General features: G+C 44.3%; 2 protein-coding genes across 4 annotated transcripts; one reads left to right on the plus strand and one right to left on the minus strand.

The window, feature by feature from the left end:
• Positions 1-300: 300 nt before the first annotated feature.
• On the plus strand, positions 301-8012 carry NSMCE1 (NSE1 homolog, SMC5-SMC6 complex component). Of its 3 annotated transcripts, none has more exons than XM_058035345.1 (8): positions 301-365; positions 1355-1529; positions 3371-3492; positions 4302-4379; positions 5124-5270; positions 6230-6346; positions 7217-7337; positions 7802-8012. In XM_058035345.1, the coding sequence occupies exons 2-8, from the start codon at positions 1412-1414 to the stop codon at positions 7873-7875; spliced, it is 777 nt and encodes a 258-aa protein (XP_057891328.1). In that variant the 5' UTR covers positions 301-365; positions 1355-1411; the 3' UTR covers positions 7876-8012. The 3 variants fall into 3 exon arrangements, with proteins under 3 accessions (XP_057891328.1, XP_057891329.1, XP_057891330.1); XM_058035346.1 differs by having other exon boundaries at positions 303-365; positions 1386-1529; XM_058035347.1 differs by lacking the exon at positions 301-365 and adding an exon at positions 1272-1289 and having other exon boundaries at positions 1386-1529.
• A 101-nt stretch (positions 8013-8113) lies between these two features.
• KDM8 (lysine demethylase 8) lies at positions 8114-17069 on the minus strand. The gene is made up of 6 exons (XM_058035344.1): positions 16342-17069; positions 15016-15148; positions 14093-14134; positions 13193-13342; positions 9892-9984; positions 8114-9799 (listed from the first exon to the last, which is right to left on the minus strand). The coding sequence occupies exons 1-6, from the start codon at positions 17067-17069 to the stop codon at positions 9635-9637; spliced, it is 1311 nt and encodes a 436-aa protein (XP_057891327.1). The 3' UTR covers positions 8114-9634.
• Between the last annotated feature and the right edge of the window lie 2520 nt (positions 17070-19589).

Below are 19589 nucleotides of genomic sequence, written 5' to 3' on the forward strand. Positions count from 1 at the left end.
GCCAAGCACAAGTTACGAGAAGGAGTCGGTCCTGACGCCAGGACGAAGGGGCCGCCGGACGTACCTTGTGTCCGCCGGCGCCCGCTCCTGACCCGAACGCCCCCGGACCCGGACGCTCCCGATCCCGGACGCAGCGCTGCCCCACGCCCAACCCGGCGTCATCCGCCCCCACAATGCGCCCGTCCGGCGCGGGGCGGGGCGGGGCCGGCGCGGGGCGGGGCGGGGCGGGGCCGGCGCGGGGCGGGGCGGGGCGGGGCCGGCGCGGGGCGGGGCGGGGCCGGCGCGGGGCGGGGCGGGGCCGGCGCGGGGCGGTGCCGGCCATGGCGGGCGAGCGGGGCCGTCGCTGAGCTGTTGAGCACGGACAGGTGCGGGGGCGGCTGACGGGGGTGGTCCTGCTGTGGGAGTCCCGGGGAACTCCGGGGAGCCCCGGTGGGTCCCGGTAGGGCCGAGGGCCAGCGGGCTGGGCGGTTTTCCGGGGCATTGCCTCGGTGGGCTGCGGCTGGCCCGGGGCCGCGCGGGCGGCGAGGCCGGAGCTCAGCCAGTAGAGGGCAGTCGGTTGGTGCAGTGGTCAGGGAATTTCCTGAGCCGCCTTTAATTACTTCAGGCGTTCTTCGAAACCTGTCGAGGGTTCTTTTCTGTCCAAATTCACCCTCTCTGATCGCCTGTGCTCAAATCGGGCTGTGTGTGGAGCAGGAGCTTTGTCTAACGTAGAATGACGGACGGTGTTGTGTTTGTCGCCCCACGCTGTTGCATTCGGGTTTGCGAATGCCGCAGGGGAGCGTTTTGTAGCGGTTAGTGGGGCGTGGAGCGCTCTCCAGCTCCGGTTCCTAGCGAGTCAAACCGGCCCAATCCAGTTTGGTCAGCAACATGCTCTGCAGCTTCGATGAAAGCTACAGCGATAGAGGAAGAGATCACTGTGAAAATGTAGAGGCTCAGTGACCACCAGGGGTACCTAAAGACCCTCCAAGAGCACCGTCTGAGACTGACTGTGCAGACTCAAGCGACTGCTGTGTGTATAACGTTGAGCCAATTATGCGTGCTAAGCAGGAGTCATTCCCCTGCGTATCCAGTGCTGCAATAAAGTATTGCTTGTTTCTTAATGCTACATTGGTGTTAAGAAGGAGTTTTAGTCCCGATTTTGGGTGACAACGACACAATGCCTACGTTGTTCTTTTCTGTAGTTAAAACTAGTTAGATTTTATCTCTTGCACCCTTCCAGAACCTCAGAGCTGGTCACCCTCTGCATTCTGAGGACAGCCTTGGGATCTGCTTTTTTGCCCTCATTCAATGTAATAGACTTTAATTGAAATCTTGTGTATGCTTGGCCTGTTGTATTCTTAATTTGCATTGACAGGTGCATTAATTCCAGTTTAAACCTCCTGCAGCACTTGAAGCCTGGTGAAACAATCTGATGGCAGCTCAGATGACCAATGCTCATCGACGGTTCTTGCAGGTTCTGATGTCTAATGGGATAACAGAAGGATCAGAGGCCAGAAAATTACACCAGCACTGCTGTGAAACTGATAAAGGTGTGTCTGTCTTGGTGATGAAAGAACTGGGGTTTTTTCCTGGTGCAGCTTGCAAATAATTTGATTTCTGAAGGGCATATACTAGCTAAAAAAAGTTTTAAAACTCTAATTATATGAGTGTTCCCTCTCTTTCCTGAAAGATAACATAGCAATGAGTAAACTAACTTCTAATCAGGCCAGATTCGTATATACTACTTTGTATTTTATCAAGGTTGTTGTTTATAGGTTATACATATAAATGATTTAAAAAAAATAATTTTTGACACTGGAAGTACTTCACTATAGTTAATGCTTTTAAGTAAATGCACTTCAGTTATTTCTCCCAGGTGTTGTGGGAGAAGTGACTCTACAAAAATATTTATGTGAGGATGAGATGAGGTTTCTTGGTGAATTGCTGTGCTTTCTTCCCACCTCACCTGCACTATATTGTCTATTCCAAGTGCTGAAAGCTGTGCTCCTACCAGGCTTAGGTGTGTCCCTTGCCATGCCACCATGCTACTCACTCTGCAGAGACTCTTCTGGTTTTCCTTAGCTATAGATGTAAGGTCAGATTCCCACAAAGCAATCTATTTGTATGTCTCTTGAGTCAGGAACTGTAGCTTGACCTACTTTTTAGATGCTAAAATTGTGAAGTGCAACTTTTGGTGTTCTCTACCCCCTGTTCATTTTTTATGGAGAATTTTTATCCCTTTTTTTCCACATAAGATGTACCCAAGCAGTCATTTAACATTAGAATATAACATTAAAGTGTTAAGGCTGTTGTGCAAAAGAGTACCCTGTTTTCATCTTTTACCCTCTCTGGGATCTGTCACTAAAGCTCCCTGGCTGCTTTAGTGTGTGCAGTGTTTCCTGCTGACAGGGGCCAAGCAGGTGGCAAAACTCTACTTAATTTTGTACTTACTTTACTCTCGATTTTGTTGTTTGATGACCTTGTTCACGGAAGGAATCTTGTATATCAGAATCAAGAACTCCTGGGCAGGAGCCAATGGTGATGGTGTTTTAATTGGAGGACCAATTAGGTCTACCTGTAGAGAACTAGAGTATAAAATAAACAATAGGTTTATTAAGAAAGAAATCATCAGCATTATGTAAATGTATGGAGTCTATGTAACTTATTACCTGGCCGGGGGCCTCCTATAACATTACTTAGCTCTGGTTTTTAAACCATACCCTGATGAAGGCAAGCAGGAGTGTTGCCACTGACAAAGTCTTGTTTTGGATGAATTGTGAGGGTTGTGCTGGTGCTGTGCAGGCAAGAACCATTGTATACTCTTCCACAGAATGACTGCAAAGTCCATCCTAATTATGTCTATGATAAAACTGCTGCTAATATTTGCTTGGTTTGTAGAAAGCGACTCAAGATATTTCTTGTGTTTCTACAACACTAGAATTTACGTTTTCTGATGTGTAACTTGTGCATTTATGTGCCATTAATTTGTGAAACAGAGAATACAGAAACAAGAAGTCCCTTGTGTATAAAGGAATTCAAGTCATTGTATTTTTCTATTGTGCAGAACATTTTTTCCCCAGTTATATTATCTTTTCAATTCAGCTTAGTTCAGGTCACTGTAATTACTGGATTAGTGCTATGGGTTCCCTGCAACAAGGTAGGCTGTCTGGACTCTACCAACTGACTTTAAGGGAGCTGAGCATCTCTGAAGGCCATGAAACAGCAGCACAAGGAAATTATATGTCTGCTGAATAGAACAGTTTGAATTCATGTTTGAATTCTGCCTCAGGTTTAGCACTCTTACCTGGGAAAAAATGTTTCACATAAAAAGATCTGCCTGGTGTGTAGTTGTTTGGCTTTTCTCTGTATGACTTTTCTCATTCATTTTCAGTTTACTATGCACACGATAAACTGGACGATTTCATCAGCACTATTAATAGCCACCTGCAGCCTTTGTTTATGCAGATCCGGAAAGGAATATCGGAAGAGGATGGGAGAGCACATTATGCTGTAGTAGGTACCTGCTGTGCTGTGTTTGCATGGGGCTGGCAGTGGCTGCAGGAGCTGCTGGGAGGATAAACTGTCACAGCCTGGATGTATGGGAATAGGACATGGCAGCAAGGATGACAGCAGTGTGGGTGTTGCTTAGCATAAACATTGCTTAAGTGCTGAAGGGAGATTTCTTTTCCACAGGAGTCTCTTTCCTGAGACAGATTTTTAAACTAGAAAACACAGAGAGCAGTCCAACATCAATTTTCTTTTTCTCCCACTCAAAAATCAACCTAGCGCAAAAGGATTGCTGAGAAGTAGCCTAAAAGTTGTTTCCCCAGATGATCTGCAATGTGCATGTCAGAGAAGGTTATCTAGTAATTTCAGAAGACCATACAGAAGGTATCTAACATTAGCTGCTGCCTTTAACCTTTCCTTTTTCCAGTTAAGTTGAGCTACTATTTAATAGTAGCAGCATGTGCAATAAGAGTAGAAAACATGGGCAACTGGTTTTCACAGTGAAAAAAAGGTGACTGATAACATAGCTGCTGTCTAGCATCTGTGATGTGTCAGCTCTGCTGCAGCACTCTGTGTCAGTTCTGGGAGCTTGTGTTGTGGAATGGCTTTGCCTGGGCAGAGGAAGCTGTGGAGAATTTGTGGCTGGAAGATGAGGGGTTGTAAAGAAAGAACTTGAATACCGTCAAGTGCTCCTCAAAGAACTAACATTTATGGTAATTGTAAGATGATGTATTCTTAACCTCAGGGGTTTTTTTACAATTTCTGGTATGAAACTACATTGGCACTTTGTCAGTTTTTGTTTTTTTTTTTTGTAGGTGAATTTGGCAGAAACTGAAGTAACTAAAATGGCATCTGACTATACAGAAATTGAATTGGAATTGTTCAGAAAAACAGTAAGTATGTCAGTTATCACTTAGTAAATCATGTTATTTGTGAAGTTCTCATCTTAAAATGAATGAAAATGGAAATGGAGGTGTGGTTGAAGAAGTAGTTGCCATTTTACCTAAGTTTATATGAGATCAAATCGGTGGAGTGGGCAGGATGAAGATATGTGCGAGTAATGATTTGTTGTTGTAAGTCAGTTATGGGCAAGGCAAAATCAGCACCAGGGAATGGCTCCCTGTGTTAGAGACAAGACATGCCTACTTTTAGTTACACAAGCAACTTTCTTCAGGATTTTCAGTCATGACTGCTGAGTTTTTCACTGGCTTCAGTAGTTTAGTAATATAAAGTAGTTTTTAATGCTGATAACATACAAAATGAATTTGCTGATTTGCATTTAAACATTTGTCTATGGTTATTGAGGTTTTTCCTCAAAAGATCTTTGACAAAGAGCAGATAAAAAGAAATGGATCTTTTGTCACCACTGAGTGTAGCCAGGGGTCCCTGAATGCAGCTTCATTTAGGCAGCACATATACTTCTATTTGTGGAAACGTTTTCTTGGCAAAGATCAAAACTGCTAAGGGGACAATGATTGTTTCAGCTTTTGGCCTTTGTTTTACAATTCTGGTTCAAGCCATATACTGTAGTATTTCTACATACCTGGATGCAAAAAAAATGCATATCAGCACATTACTGTAAGGTGTGTCTGCCTAACTGCAGTGTTTCTAATACTTGGTAATGTTTCTTCCTGTAGATGGACCTAATAATTTTATCAGAAAATGGCTTTGCCTCATCTACAGACATTTTAAATTTGGCTGACCAACTTAAGACAAAAAAAATGAAGAAAAAGGAAGCAGAACAAGTGCTGAAAGTTTTTGTGGAGGATAAGTGGCTCTCTGAGGTAACTGCATTCAAGTGTTCTTCTTAAGGATGTGATAGTTGAAACTGGGGCTCTTCTTGAATGAATGATGGCAAAAATGATCTTATGGCACCCATGCTTATTGCTGCTCCAGTGATTTTTGCAGAAAAGGAAGTAGACTTAAATGGAAAAAGTCCTTGGGTAGGTCTGTACAGGACCATGTGGTTTCAGTTTCTTGTGCTGGCGCCAGGTGGGTTTGTGTGTCCAGTCCTGCCCAGTGATGCACAGACACAACAGCACAGCATCCTTTGTACACAGCTTTGTACACAACAGCACAGCATCCTTCAGCCTGGAACAAGAGCTGGGGAAAGCTCTTCAGAGTGATCAGTGCTGTTAGTTGCATTTAGAATTTCCTGAAAAGGAGTAAGGCCAGACATGTTGAAAACTCCTGTACCAGAAATGCATGGGCCACTGTGCACGTAGTTACATCTATTTTATTTTATGAGGAAGCAGTGGACCATGGTGGACTGACCATGTGGATACTGCAGTTGCTTGCTAAGTGAGACCTTAATCCCTTTTCTGCTGGAGTCATTGCATCATAGATCCTCAACCTGCTGCCACAATGTTACTTACATGTTAAGTTGATTTGGCAGATGTTTCCAAAGATACATCAAGCAGGAAATGCCTAGATTTTGTTGAAAGCTGGAAGAATTTCCTCTAACATTCTTTTTGGGAGGATCCCAAAACAGCATGCCTCTGTTAAGGAATGCATGCTCACTCATCTATGCTTTCCAAAGACTAGATCTCTGTTAAAGGTGTGGGATTTTTATTCTGCTCCTCTAAACAAAGGAGTTTTGCTATTTCAGAAGTGGTTCTGGCATTGCATTGTACAGCATGTTGGTTTCATGATGGTAGAAAGAAGTGGCTTTGTAACAAATGGTTAACAAAGTCAAAAAAGGTAAAAGGAATCAAAAGAAATTCCTAATCTCTTGTTTCCTTAGAAAAATGGAGAATATACTCTGCACACTCGTTGCATAATTGAGATGGAACAGTACATTCTCAGCAACTACCAGGATGTAGCAAGGAAATGTAACCTCTGTCACAGCCTCGCCATCCAGGTAACGTGTTTTATCACCTCAGCTAAGGACTTGCATGGTCATAGCTGAGGTTTGTGATGCTTCCCCTTGAGTATAATCTTGGTCTTGTAATCTGGTCATGGTGCTCGTGCATTTTGTAAAAAAAAATATTTTTTTTCCAATTTAGGCATTTTATCTTCTGTCTTTAGAAATAACATTGTCTTGGAGCAGTGTCTCCAAGTATAAAATTGGAAAAGTGCACTCCCACAATGAGGAATATGGTTTTTCTGTCTAGCTTTCTAAACCAGCATGCTAGAGATGAGCTCCTGATGCTGAAAGAGGTTTAGCAGTGAGGTGTTAGCGGTGTCCTCTTTGGGCCTTGCCAATAGATGTCATCGTGTGACACATTCATTCTTGGTTCTGGGATTTTAATTCAGCAATTCTTTGTGTTTGGACCTCAGAAGGAACACGTGTGCTATGCTGAGCATGCTAAAGCACTGTGTTTTGATAGCTGGGATGTTACCCATTCCATCTTGCTTAAGTAGTTACAGCCTGGATTCATATTCCAAAACTGCTACATTTTCTTGCTCTGTGAGCCTGCATCTTCTGATCTGCGCAACTAACATGCTTCCATGTTACTTTTTCCATCCCAATTAGTCTCCTTTATTGCACTGAAATTGTCATCTTTCAAGCTAAATTTTGTCCATATAGGGAAAAAGTATTTCCTCTTTTACAGAAAAAGACCTCCTTTTACCGGTTACCTGCTTTGACTGTTGGGTGTGTCCACCACCCGTATTGTGGGAACCATTCTTTGGAACAAAGCGTTGCATATCTGCTGCTCTTTGTAACAACTTTCTCTTAAATTGAAGGACAGTTTAGAATGATTTTATAAATCAACACTCCTGATTTCAGAGCCAAGTATGTGAATCCTGTGGAATTGGAATGCATTTACCTTGTGTCAGAAAGTACTTCAGAGGCCAGACTGAACCCCGCTGTCCCAAGTGTAATGAATTCTGGTCTTGTGACACCCCAGGTACTAAGCAATGTATTTTTAAAAAGTTGAATGTAATAATACTAGGAAATGGGCTGTGATGTTCAGTGGCACTGCCTGTATTATTTATAACTGTGAGTATCAGGTATTTCTGACTTCACTGGTACGTTTCAGACACTAAACCACACACAGGCAGCACTGAGCCCCCACAGTGCCCAAAGAGTGCCACAGGGGCATTAGCAGACCCTGTGCATATTTTTTATATCTATCTTTAGGAGATAGGGGGGAGTGGGGAAGGAATAGAGGCACACATAACCCATGACACTAAAACTTCTGGAAATACTGAGATTCTGAGAATCTCTTTGGAATTACTCCATTTGTCCAGGGAAATTTGACATTGTGAACAGCAACAGAGGAATATACAAAGCATTTTAGAAAAGGTGATTTTACAATATTATCTTTTTTTGGTGTAAATTCTATTAACCTTCCTTTAGTTTTCTTTACAGGTGTGAATCGGATGGGCTCCCAGACTTACCACAGAGCTCCACTCTTGGCCCTAGGTGCTGCCAGTAAAACTTGATGTCAGTGACATCTGTTTGCCCCCACTCTGGTGGAACAGCCAGACTGTATTGTATTCATTAGTGCTCAGTGTACTGATTTTCTAAAGTTCTAAGAAACTTAAAATAAAAACATAATTGATGTTCCTGTTCACAGTAATGCTGGTACAGCTTTCTTGGAGGCTGTTTTGTTCTGTAATTCTCCATATTCTTAGGTTGCGACTCTCAGTGCATGTTTGGGGACGAAAGATGCAAATGTTTTAGTCAGTCCTGCAATCTGATATATGCAGCTGAACTCTTGAAAGAAACCTTTCTCAGCAAGTGCTCCCTGTTCGTACAGGAACAGTACAAATTCAGTTGCATAACAGAAATGGCACCTGCTGTAGCATGTCAAGCAGGTGAAAAATCAGTGCAGCGTGTGCAAGGCAGCTGGCTCAGTCTCTGACCTAGGGCTGGAGTTGGAGCACTTGTGGTTGGCACTGTGGTTGTGTTTTGTCCCTTCTTTAGATGCAGAAGAATTTGTCTTGATGTAAGGCCATGCAATGAGCAGCTGTGCTCTGTAAGGAGGGAATATTGCCACAGAAGGATTGGGAAGCAGTAGGTCAGGACATGGGGCAATGTTAGCTTATGTCTGTAAACTCCTGAAAACATTACCATACTGAGATTCTTTAGGTTTTTTGTCTTGGCACTTGTCTCCAGTTTTAAGTAAGGATGTTTTTTCCTTTAAGAGTGACTTGGAAAGGAGCCAAGGACTGGCTATTGCCAGACACCAGACTAAAATGGCAGCATTCTTGTCCCTGGTAGAGATGTGTGACACAGCAGAAGGGCTGTGGCAGCAGTTCATATGATGGTTAATCAAAGTATAATTAAACCTCAGGTTATCTAACTGCAATTAAACTATGGAATAACTTCAGTTATGTTCTAGGCTTTAACATGATGTTTTGGTTTAGAAATGGTACTCCTCAAATTAGTCTTTCCACCAAAACGCTCCAAACCACGAGATGCTTGCTCATTCCCTCCTCCCCCTACCTCTCCCCTCATGGAGAGGAGAATTGGGAGGTCCAAAAGATAAAGATCATGAGTTGCAATAAGAATAATTTACTGGAAACAGCAATGGAATAAGAAAATAAGCAGTAATAGCAACAATATCAATAGCAGTGTACAAGACAGACAAAAGATTCACACAGAAAGATTCACACAGATTCAATCACTAAAAGACCAAGGAACCCCTTCCTGCCCCTGGCCTGCAGCAGTGGCAGGCTGAGGTGGTACAAAATAACCTCTGGGTCTGGGCCATGCCCCTCCTGGCTACTGCAAAAATGAACCCTATCCTGGCCAGAACCAGGGCATTAATAACTTTTTCCATGCAAGTGACTAGTACCTTGCTTGGTGTTAGCTCAATTTTTTAATGGATTGAACCTTCAGGTAGCACCATCTCTCTAGCTAACTCTAGGGTTTAGTGTTACTAAATCCAAGTAGAAGATAACCCTGACCTGGTTATTAAGACAGAGGCTCAGGCAGAACCCTGGCAGTGCCTGTAGAGAGGCTGTTTCTGATGGATGCATGCACAGGACAATGACCTAACAATATGCTCTTTAGGAGTTATTTGAAACATCTACAAAAATGAAGTAACTACAGCATCATCTTTCCACTTACCCATTGTGACTACTTCTCCATGCTTTAGCAAGAGTTTGTTGGTTTTTGGTTTTGCCTCTCCTGAGAGAGAGAGGCTACTTGCCTGATTTTTAATTTAATTTCAGTGCTGCTACCTACATGTCAGAACTATGACCACCAGAAACTAACAGAGAAGCTGAGTTCAAGTGATCGCACATAGTGCCAATATTTAACTGGAATAAACAGAATCTGTCCAGGCATCAGAATGCAGGACTGAAATGCAGCCTTTGTGAAATTTGGAAACTTGACCAAGTCTGGATCTTCCACATCAACCTATAAAAAAACAAACAATCATCAGAAGAATGTCTTTACTCAAATATGATTTGATAACATTATTGATTTTAAAATTTCAAGCAACTATTTACCTGACTAGTGTTGTGAAGAATTTGGCTTTCATGGGGGTACAGGTTTTCTGAATCTTGTGGTGAATAGAGACGGATGTACTTTCTTCCAAGTACCTGTATGTAATAAAATAAATGTTTTCCATTGGTCATTAACTGGCACATTACTGGAAGCTGTGGGCCATAGCTGGCATTTAACAGTAAAATATACCTGATTACAAGGAATATAATTATTGTTAGTAATAGACACTGCTATAATAAAAAGTTAAATCAGGCTATTGGAATTCAAGTACCTCTTCCCTTGGAGCAGATAAGAATTTGAAATACCATTGGGAAGGAAATGCATTAAACCAGATTGCTTTCAATTCAAAGTTCAAGGAACCCAATTTATATATCATTATTTGCTCTCTACACAGCTAGAAATAAGAACTGAGAATAAGGAGGCTGAACCTTCATTGCAATTCACATCAATAGGCAGAGGTACTTGCACAGTGACTACTAACCTTCCATATACCTCTCAAACTCATTTCTGTATCATCATTAAACCAGTTCTTTCATTGGAGTTCTGAAATGAGATGAGAATTTGTAAGGCAAGTGGCCTGGCTTCCCTGAATGCTGCATGAACTGCAAGTTTTTGGTGTCAAGATATGGCAGCATGAACACGTCAAAGCTGAGTCCTCCACTGATACCAGTGGAAGAGAAGGTTTAGGGTGAAGATTTGTACTGCTGATGCCAGCATTCCAGACCACTGCAACAGCTAGGTATGATCATACTTGGGAGCTGTCCTATTGTGAGTACTCTGACTAATCCCAGCAGCCTTGAGTGGCTACCCAACCATTCCTAACCAACTTGCCTTTCCTCGCTAAAGAGGAAAGTATTACAGGGTATTTTTGGTGACATATGGAAGTAACAAAAATGCTAGTTATTGCTCCCATAGCATGTTCTCTGAATACCTGAAAGTTTTTTGGGACTGCTGTCAGCTGTTAACACCTCCTTCTTTCACTTGTTTCACTGGATTAAGACCTTGTATATTAAAAGATAGCAGGCACCAGTTCATTTGCAGGGCAATTGCCTGCATCTCCAGAGACTGCTTTTCTCATTAATGGAAAAACTACGATCTCAGCACCAGCCAGGATAATTTCATTTTGTTAATTGTACTTGTGCCTTCCTGTACTCCACAGCCACAGTTTAAATGGCATCATAACACACAGCAATTTTAATTGAAAGCTGCCAGATTATAAAGACTCCTTCGCAGCACTGGCAGATAATCTATTTTTTTCAGGCAGAAGAAAACAAGTTCTGAGGTTTGTAAGGGAAGTATCTTTTCCCAGTCCAACAGCTCCTATAAATTTTTGTTCCACCAAGAAAAATTCCCCTCAAGCTTTACATAACATGAATAGTACAGTACTTCACCTTCAGAATGCAGCTGTATGAGTGTGCTGAGCAGGTAGCATGCAAAAGAAATACAATCCATAAAAAGTTGCACAGCAGTTGTAAAAAGCCATTCTAGGAAGGCCTGAATTAAGCCTCAGTTTCAAGTGAAAACATATGTTAGCAAGATGCAACTGGGACAGAGAAACTAAGGCTCAACCCATAAATAGCCATCAGTAGAAAGTAATGTCACAATCCTGCTAGAAAAGTGTGAAAGTGTATGTGGTGTTTGCTGGGTCCCCAGGATGAAGGAGGAATTGAGAATCTGACTCTATGTTCTTAGAAGGCTAATTTATTATGTTGCTATATTATATTAAAGAATGCTATACTAAAGAATACTAAACTATATTAAACAATAGAGAAAAGATACATACAGAGGGCTTAATAAGGTACTAATTAAAAACTTGTGACCCTCTCCAGAGTCCCGACACAGCTGGACTGTGATTGGTCATTAAGTCAGAACAATTCACATGTTGGATAAACCATCTCCAAACCACATTCCAAAGCAGCAAAACACAGGAGAAGTGAATCAGATAATTATTGTTTTCATTTTTCTCTGTGGCTTCTCAGTTTCCCAGGAGAAGAAATCATGGCAAAGGGATTTTTCAGAAAATATGATGGTGACAAGTGTAAGCCTGGATTTTTTTAATTCTGATGGGACAGCAATCTCCTTCAGTAAAAAAAACAACACCTCTCAGTGTTCAAAGATTCACAGTAGTCAACTGCTTGGATCCAGAAGACATCCCTTTGACCTGTTCAGTGCTTACCACAAAAGGCCTCAATATTTTATCAGGTTATTCTGCACTAGAAGTCATCATCAAAAAGCCTACCAAAAGAAACTCTAAAGAAATTATGTCAAAGTACAAGTTTTAATTCTTATCTCACTGCATGCCCTAGTATTTTACTGGGTAACCTGAAACAGACTAAAGTATGCATCTAAGTCCACCTCAAAACCTTGCTTTCCAGATGTTCTGGCTTTGGCTGGGGTAGGGTAGAACTACTTTTCTTCCCAGTGGCTGGTATAGGACTATGTTTTGGATTATCAACCCTAAACACAGGGTTGATAATATAGAAATGTTTTTGTTCTTGCTGAGCAGGGTTTACACAGACCTGAAGGTTTTCTGTCTATCATACTGCCATGTTGACAAGGAAGCTGGAGGTTCCTGGGAGACTGGGAGGAGACACAACCAGGACAGGTGACCCAAACTGACTGACCAAAGGTAGTCCAGACTACATGACATCATGTGTAGCATATGGGAGAAGAAAAAGAAAAAGAAAAAGAAAAAGAAAAAGAAAAAGAAAAAGAAAAAGAAAAAGAAAAAGGGGATGTTTGGAGTGACAGTGTTTGTAATTGTTAAGCATGATGGGCTCTGCTCTCCTGGGAATGACTGAATGACTGCCTGCCCATGAGAAGCAGTCAAGTAATTCTTTGTTTTGCTTTGCCTACATGCACAGTTTTTGCTTATTAAACCTCAATCCACAAGTTTTTTAGCTTTTACTCTCCTCTTTCTCTCCCTCATCCTGCTGGTTGGGGAATGAGAAAGTGGCTGCATGAGGCTTGGGGATTGGCTGGGCTCAAACCACAACACCAGAAAAATAAACTCCTAAGTACAACATGACAGGATCCAGATTCTTCCCAACTCTGTTACAAATTCCCATCTGTAAAACAAGGGTAAATACTGGTCTCTCAACGAGCAACACTTGTGGTCTGTAAGATTACATTCAGTAGTAAGTTGCAGCAGTGACAAATGCAATAAAGTAGCAAAACAGTATCTGCATGTTCTCTAATCTTCGATTGTTCAAGTTGTCTGCTCCCCTTGTCTCTAACACATACCATAAACATTTTCTCTAAGTATCGCGTTAATGGCATGTGCAGAGTAACTAGAGTACATACCTGGGCTAAAAAATTTTGCTGGGGATCCTGATGAAGAGGTGAGACTGTGCCTCCTGGACCAAACCAGGCATTAATGGTGATGTCATCTTCTTCCCCTTCCCCCAGGCAGCAGTAGTCAGGGATACTGATATCTTCTTTCAGTTCTGGGATCTATTTCCACAAAGAAAGAAACATTAAAAAGGGTATGTGCTGACTTGCCAAAATACGTAATTCATCAAACAGATGAGCCAGGCTGGATGCAAAGAAAACAAATGACTGACTGGTCCAGCAAGAGTAGGAGAAAAGTAGCTGACCTGCTAGGAATCTGCAGGAAATGTTCTCAAACTTTCTGTTCAAGTGAGCAGACTCTGTTGGAAGGAGAAGCAGGAGAAAGAAAGGGGTTTCCTCATTCTTCGAGAGACCCTTTGCTTTTGCAGAAATCAGAGACACTCACAAGAGTAAGTACATTTGCTCCTCATGGAAAAGGAGCAGCTATCTCTTCCATACTATAATTGCTTCCATTTTTAGGTCTCCCACCAACATAAGCTCTGGTAAACTGGAATGACATTTCAGATTATGGTAAACATATTAATGTTGAAAACTTTCCTGTCCAAATCTCTTCCCTGACTTATAAAAGGGGCTTTCCAGGTGATATCCCCCTAAGTATATACTACATTGTACTGAAACAGCACCAGGATTGAATGTCTTTATCCCAAACAGCATTTGTTTCCATGTCTTGTAGCCAAATGGAACAAACTTCTCCCTCTGATCCTTCAAATCATGGAAACAGAAACTTAAAAATTAATGTGAATTCTCCATATGCCCTTCAATCTAGTACAGCCAACATCCTGAGATACAACTTGTGCTGCAACAAAAGGAAGACATGACTGTAGGAAGATAAAAACATGCACTCAGTTTTACCTGATCAAAAAGCTGGTGCTGGGCAAGGTATCCTACATTGTTCTGAAATAACAGCAGAGAAAGAAAAAACACAGTAACATACAGGTAAGACTGTGAGTTAATTTACTTACAGGTGAATAGAATTTACTTAGAGTAAATTCCAGTGTCCTATTCAGAGTACTATATATAAGTATTTCAACAGTATAAGGTGTCTTCAGAAATAGCAACTTACAGCTCCATTGAAATAGTGAGAGTGTAGGTGTGTCTCCACAATGAATAAATTATCCAGCTTGAGTTACTGAAGGAAGCTGGGATTTCCTATGGAGTCTTGACAGCTGACAATGCACTGCATCTTTCTAGCCAGACCCTGCTGGCACACAGACCAGTTCTCCTTCACGCCCTGGAACTACTTCCATACTCTATTCCAGGGTGCACCACAGACCAACTTGCTATGGCACATAGTCCTTCCTGCCAAAGGACCAGGAAACAGAAATGGGGGCTTGGGATCCTCATCTCTGAAAGCAAAAGGGCATTCCAGATGCTAATCAACTTTGTATTTTTCTGCCTCATGGCTTGTAAATTTGGATCCGATCCTAAATCTCACTAAGGAGTTTAATGAGGCAGAAGAACAACACTGCTGGCTGAGGATCCCTTATTCTTAGATTCCACTGGTCAGGTTTTTGCTGCGTATCTATGTGTGTATCTATTAATCAAATTCCAGCTACTGTACATTTGATTATAGGTAAAAATCGAACCTATTGTTGCAATAATTATTCCTAGCTTCAGGTCTTAAAAATATGTCAAACCTTTTCATTCAGAACTGTGCTTACAGCACACCCCCTCCCTTGATACCACCTCTGAGTAGGTTTGTTGTAAACAGAACTGTTGTCTGTACCAGTACCATGCTGCTGTGTTTGGAGATTAAACAAATGAGTGTAACAGACCTCATCCATGATATACTGGCTGATGAAGTCACTGACAGTCATGAGCTGCTGAGACCATTCCTCATCTGTATACCGAGCACCCAACTCCACAGGGACTGTGCGGCAGCCTGCGACTTGACAGAAATAGTCCACACTGAAATAAAGAAAGTTCCATTACCTTCTATCCTGCTCTTACTAATTTTGAATGTAAGGCAATCAATCCAAATCAATCTTGTTGGGTAATAAAATTCTACTACCCTGCTTTTCTCCTGTCTAAACCAAACCAGCCAGAAGAAAAAGGCAGAATAAAAGAATGCAAGCAACAAGGAAATCAGCAGGCAGGTTTGTGTGTACATGATCCCACAACTGTCTGTTTTGTTTTGGTTTAAAAGCCCGTTTGCCTCAGTTGTTTCACTCCAAACTAAGAAGATTTAAGCTGTTACTGTCTCTTGGCAAGGGATGGCTTTCATAGATGGCCAATCTTTTTGCTGCCTGCTGCCACATTGGATAACATGTTGTATCTTTTACTCAGTAATATTAGATCAACTCTCTGTCAGTGTCTATACAGGTGCCAATAATACCCATTCCAATTGTAGCCAGAGGGATTAGTTTAATGGGTGAAATACATCTCTCCATGGACGACAGTACTAATTAAACTGAGAAGCTAATCTTGCAAGTGATTTTTTTCCCTTTTCTGGGTAATCATGACCTTCACCTCACAAATACTTGATGGTCAGTATTGGAAATGTGGGCACCATTGTGTACAGTAACCAGGCAGCACAATGCTGTTACTCAGTCCTGCACAGTGGTGTCTGAAACTCAACACTCAAACACAACACTGAACAAACATCAGTGCTTGAACTTAAGAATGAAAAGTCAACCATGCTTACTCTTGGCTCTGAAATTCACTTTCCATTGCAGTAATTATCGGCAAGCTCCAAGAGGTAAAAACCATTGATATGTGTGCTTGACACAGATCCACGGAGCTCTGAACAGCTCACTGGCACTTCACAATGTGCACTTCTCATAAGATCCCAGGTGTTGCCATTGGGCTCCTGGGACGGCTGAAGGCTGGGCGGAGGGTAGCCTTCACCCATGAAGAGCCAGAGACTGGTCAAAGAGTCACCTTTGTCCCCGAAACAGCCCAGCATCTGCCTTGAATGCTATGAAGAGCTTCTCTCATCTATGAAGCAACTTCCACAGAGCAGTAGGACAGTGCTGCTAGCAAAATGCACTGCCCACGGTATCCATTGCCTGGGAAGGCCTGCGGCTCTATCGAACATCAAGACATCCAAAACAGGGAACGATCGTGCCTTCACTTGGACAGGGAAGGAACTTACTTCTCACCTCCACTTCTTCATACACGGCCAGTGATCCATGACGCCCTCCAGGACCACGGGCCGCTGGGGAACGAGGTAGTTGTCTCTGAAGTGCTCCAGCGAAGGGCAGCGGAGGCGCGGGATCACCTCCTCGTGCCGCACGGCGCAGGGCGGCGGCGGCGGCGCGGGCCGGACGCTCTGGAACGGACGCTCCCCCTCAGCAGCCGGCGCGGGGAGGCCGGGCCGCGAGGGGCGCGCGGGCGCTACCTGGGCGCGGGCTCCGTCGTGCGGCGCCGCGCGGGGCAGGTGCGGCTGCAGCGCGCGCACCAGGCGCGCCAGGACGTTGTCCAGGACGGCGGCGCCCATGAGCAGCCCCAGGTCGCAGAGCCGCACGGCGCGCGCCAGCGGGCGGCCCGCGGCCACCTCGGCCAGCGCCCCGAAGAGGCAGCCGTAGGCGTAGACCTGGCGCCAGCCCTTGCCGACCTCCCTCCATGGCCCCGCGTTCAGCTTCTCCCAGGAGTAGTCACGCAGGACGTCGCTGAGGCGCTCCAGCGCCGCCGCCGTTGCCGCCCCGGGCCGGCCCGCCGCGCCGTAGAGCAGCGAGCGGGCCCGCCGCAGCAGCGGCAGGACGCAGTCCTCCACCTCGCCGCTCAACGCCAAGGTCAGCCCCTCCTCGGCGCGGGGCAGCAGCGCCCGCACCTCGGCCCACAGCCCGGGGCTGTCGCTCGCGCCCTCCGCGCTGTCGGTCGCCGCCATGGCCGCGCCTGCGCCTACGTCCGCGAGACGGCGCTGTCGGGCCGGGCCGAGCTGGGGCTGGGGCTGAGGCGGGGCCCGGGGCTGAGGCGGGGCCGGACGAGGCTGAGGCGGGGCCCGGGGCTGAGGCGGGGCCGGACGAGGCTGAGGCGGGGCCGGACGAGGCTGAGGCGGGGCCGGACGAGGCTGAGGCGGGGCCGGACGAGGCTGAGGCGGGGCCGGACGAGGCTGAGGCGGGGCCGGACGAGGCTGAGGCGGGGCCGGAGGGCAGTTGGGCTGCCCGCGCCGGGATCGGAGCTTCTGTCGTACCGGCGAAGCTCGGTCTCGTCGTTCTTTACCTGTGCACTTGACCAGCGAGTCTGCTGGAATTGCGTGACTGTGATCGGCGCTGCTTTCGCAGTAAATGGGAGCTCATGAGACGCGGTGAATGTCACGGTCTCTTCTCCGGCCGTTCAACGAGGGCCGGCGTGAGGAGGGGCTGCCTGCGCTGTGGAAGCCTCTGAGTCCCGGTCGCGGGACAGCGGAGCGCAGGCGGTGAGTGCTGGGGGAAAGGGAGATGCGCTCTTCCCAGCTGACCTGTTGTGCTGCACAGAAACGTCTCTGCCCGGCCCCCTCGAGGAGCTCGAGCGGAGCCCAGCGCGGCTCCGAGCCCGTGTCCTCCCGCTGGCTCAGCTGCTCGGTGTTAATCTGCACATAGGACGTGCTTTCTGCATGGGATATGCACGAAAGTCTTCTTTCTAACGCGCTGGGCACGGCATCACTGAGCCCCAACTTGCTTTGATAATGTGCCCTGAACTTAATATTAAATATTAAGTTCTCAGGACTTAATACTTGACTGCAAAGGCAAAATAATATTTTACTTAAAATTCAGCAACTAAAGAATGTTTTAACGGGGTAAACGAAACTAAACACCATAAGAAGAAATGAGGGATTTTTAGCTCCTAGTTAGGGTTGAAATCTTCAGATTTGAGACAAATCCTAATTTACAGAAAAGTTAAAAATCATCGTTTTTTGTACTCAGACACTCACTCTTCTTTGTTCCATGCTCAGTCACTAGTGCTGTCCAAAAAGGAAAAAAAAGTTGATGTGAATCCTTCTGTTGTTGCTGGTGGTGGCTCTCCCCTGCCCCCCCAGCTGTCTCCTCGAAATGATCACTTCTGCTTTCACACTTCTCACACTTCAAAGTTGTGCATTGCTTATCATGCTGGCCTGTCTACTGCCTGTCTTCTGACTGCCTTTCTCTTAGCACCTTAAATTCCTTCTGTGACAGTGTGATTTTAGCACCTTCATTCACTATTTTCTACTTAACTGCTAAATGTCAATATATGCTGGTGTAGGATAAAGTATTTAAGTGTCAAGGAGGTTTTCTTGTTAGACCCTTTGTTCATTATTTGCAATTTAGGATGATAGCAACTGTTGTTAGTCTTGTGTTTGTGGACTGTCCACTTTTTATAACCATTTACATTAACCTCTATTTGCATTTAGGTTGGTTAATACAATTCTCCTAAATAATAGTTTTTGTAGTTTAAATAGGAGTAATATTTTCATGAGTTTCACTTTGAAGATTAGGATTTCCTTTCTGGAATTTCAAGCAACACCAAGGTCGGAACAAGTAATCTCCAGCACAGCAGTACAGCATTGAGGCCAGGGTGAGCTTTGTCAGTTTCACTTCAGGTGATTTTAGTTTTTGAGTATTCAAGGAGCCTCAGTGTTCCTCTGTGAGTATACACTAGAACACAATTATTTCTAGTCAGTTTTGGTGCAATAGTTTCAATTCTGATACGGCATCAATAGTCTTGAATCACAGAATCACCTAGGTTGGAAAAGATATTTTGAGATCATCAAGTTGAAGCTAAGACCTAACACCACCTTGTCACCCAGACCATGGCACTGAGTACCATTTCCAGACTTATCTTAAACACCTCCAGGGATGGGCACCTCCATGGGCAGCCCATTCCAATGCCCAGTCACTCCTTCTGTGAGGAACTTCTTCCTAATATTCAGCCTAATACTTGTCTAGTGCATCTTAAGACTGTGTCCTCTTGTCCTGTCAGTGGTTGCCTGGAAGAAGAGACCGACCCCACCTGGCTACAAACTCCTTTCAGGAAGCTCTTGTTGCAGGGGCTGTATATCTGCTGAGCTAATAAAGCTCAGGTCTTAAGGTGTGTACTGAGTCTTGTGTGTTCGGCCTCTAACCTTGGAGGAAAATCCACGAAAAGCTCATAATATCATGCTGCATCTTAACAGCTTGGTTGAAATTATCTTTGCTGGGGGGAAAAAACCCAAAAACCCAGCAGATTCGCAAATGCTGATTTGGGAAGGTTAGTCTTTCGGAGCAGTTAACCTTGCAATAATGCATGCTAGCTTTGAAATGCCTGTAAAGCTACTGCAGATGTTTTGTATAAGCTGGCTGACCAAGGAAGTGGACGACTTCAGTGCTAGACATTTCCATTTTAGTCAAGAAGAGAGAATTTAATTCCTGCTGCCAAAGAACAAAGATTACTGTGATGTGTCTAACCTGCA

The sequence above is a fragment of the Melospiza georgiana genome, chromosome 16 (genome assembly GCF_028018845.1).
Source record: "Melospiza georgiana isolate bMelGeo1 chromosome 16, bMelGeo1.pri, whole genome shotgun sequence".
Classification (NCBI taxonomy): domain Eukaryota; kingdom Metazoa; phylum Chordata; class Aves; order Passeriformes; family Passerellidae; genus Melospiza; species Melospiza georgiana.

Bases quoted from the DNA above. Each gene is read 5' to 3' on its own strand.
- KDM8 (XM_058035344.1), bottom strand. From the start codon at position 17,069: ATGGCGGCGACCGACAGCGCGGAGGGCGCGAGCGACAGCCCCGGGCTG. The intron at 13,343-14,092 runs GTAAAACTGAGT...TTGTGGAAATAG, and splicing joins AGCACCAGCTTTTTGATCAG to ATCCCAGAACTGAAAGAAGA. The intron at 9,985-13,192 runs GTATGTACTCTA...TATTACATACAG, and splicing joins AGCAAAATTTTTTAGCCCAG to GTACTTGGAAGAAAGTACAT.
- NSMCE1 (XM_058035345.1), top strand. From the start codon at position 1,412: ATGGCAGCTCAGATGACCAATGCTCATCGACGGTTCTTGCAGGTTCTG. The intron at 5,271-6,229 runs GTAACTGCATTC...TTGTTTCCTTAG, and splicing joins AGGATAAGTGGCTCTCTGAG to AAAAATGGAGAATATACTCT. The intron at 6,347-7,216 runs GTAACGTGTTTT...TCCTGATTTCAG, and splicing joins GTCACAGCCTCGCCATCCAG to AGCCAAGTATGTGAATCCTG.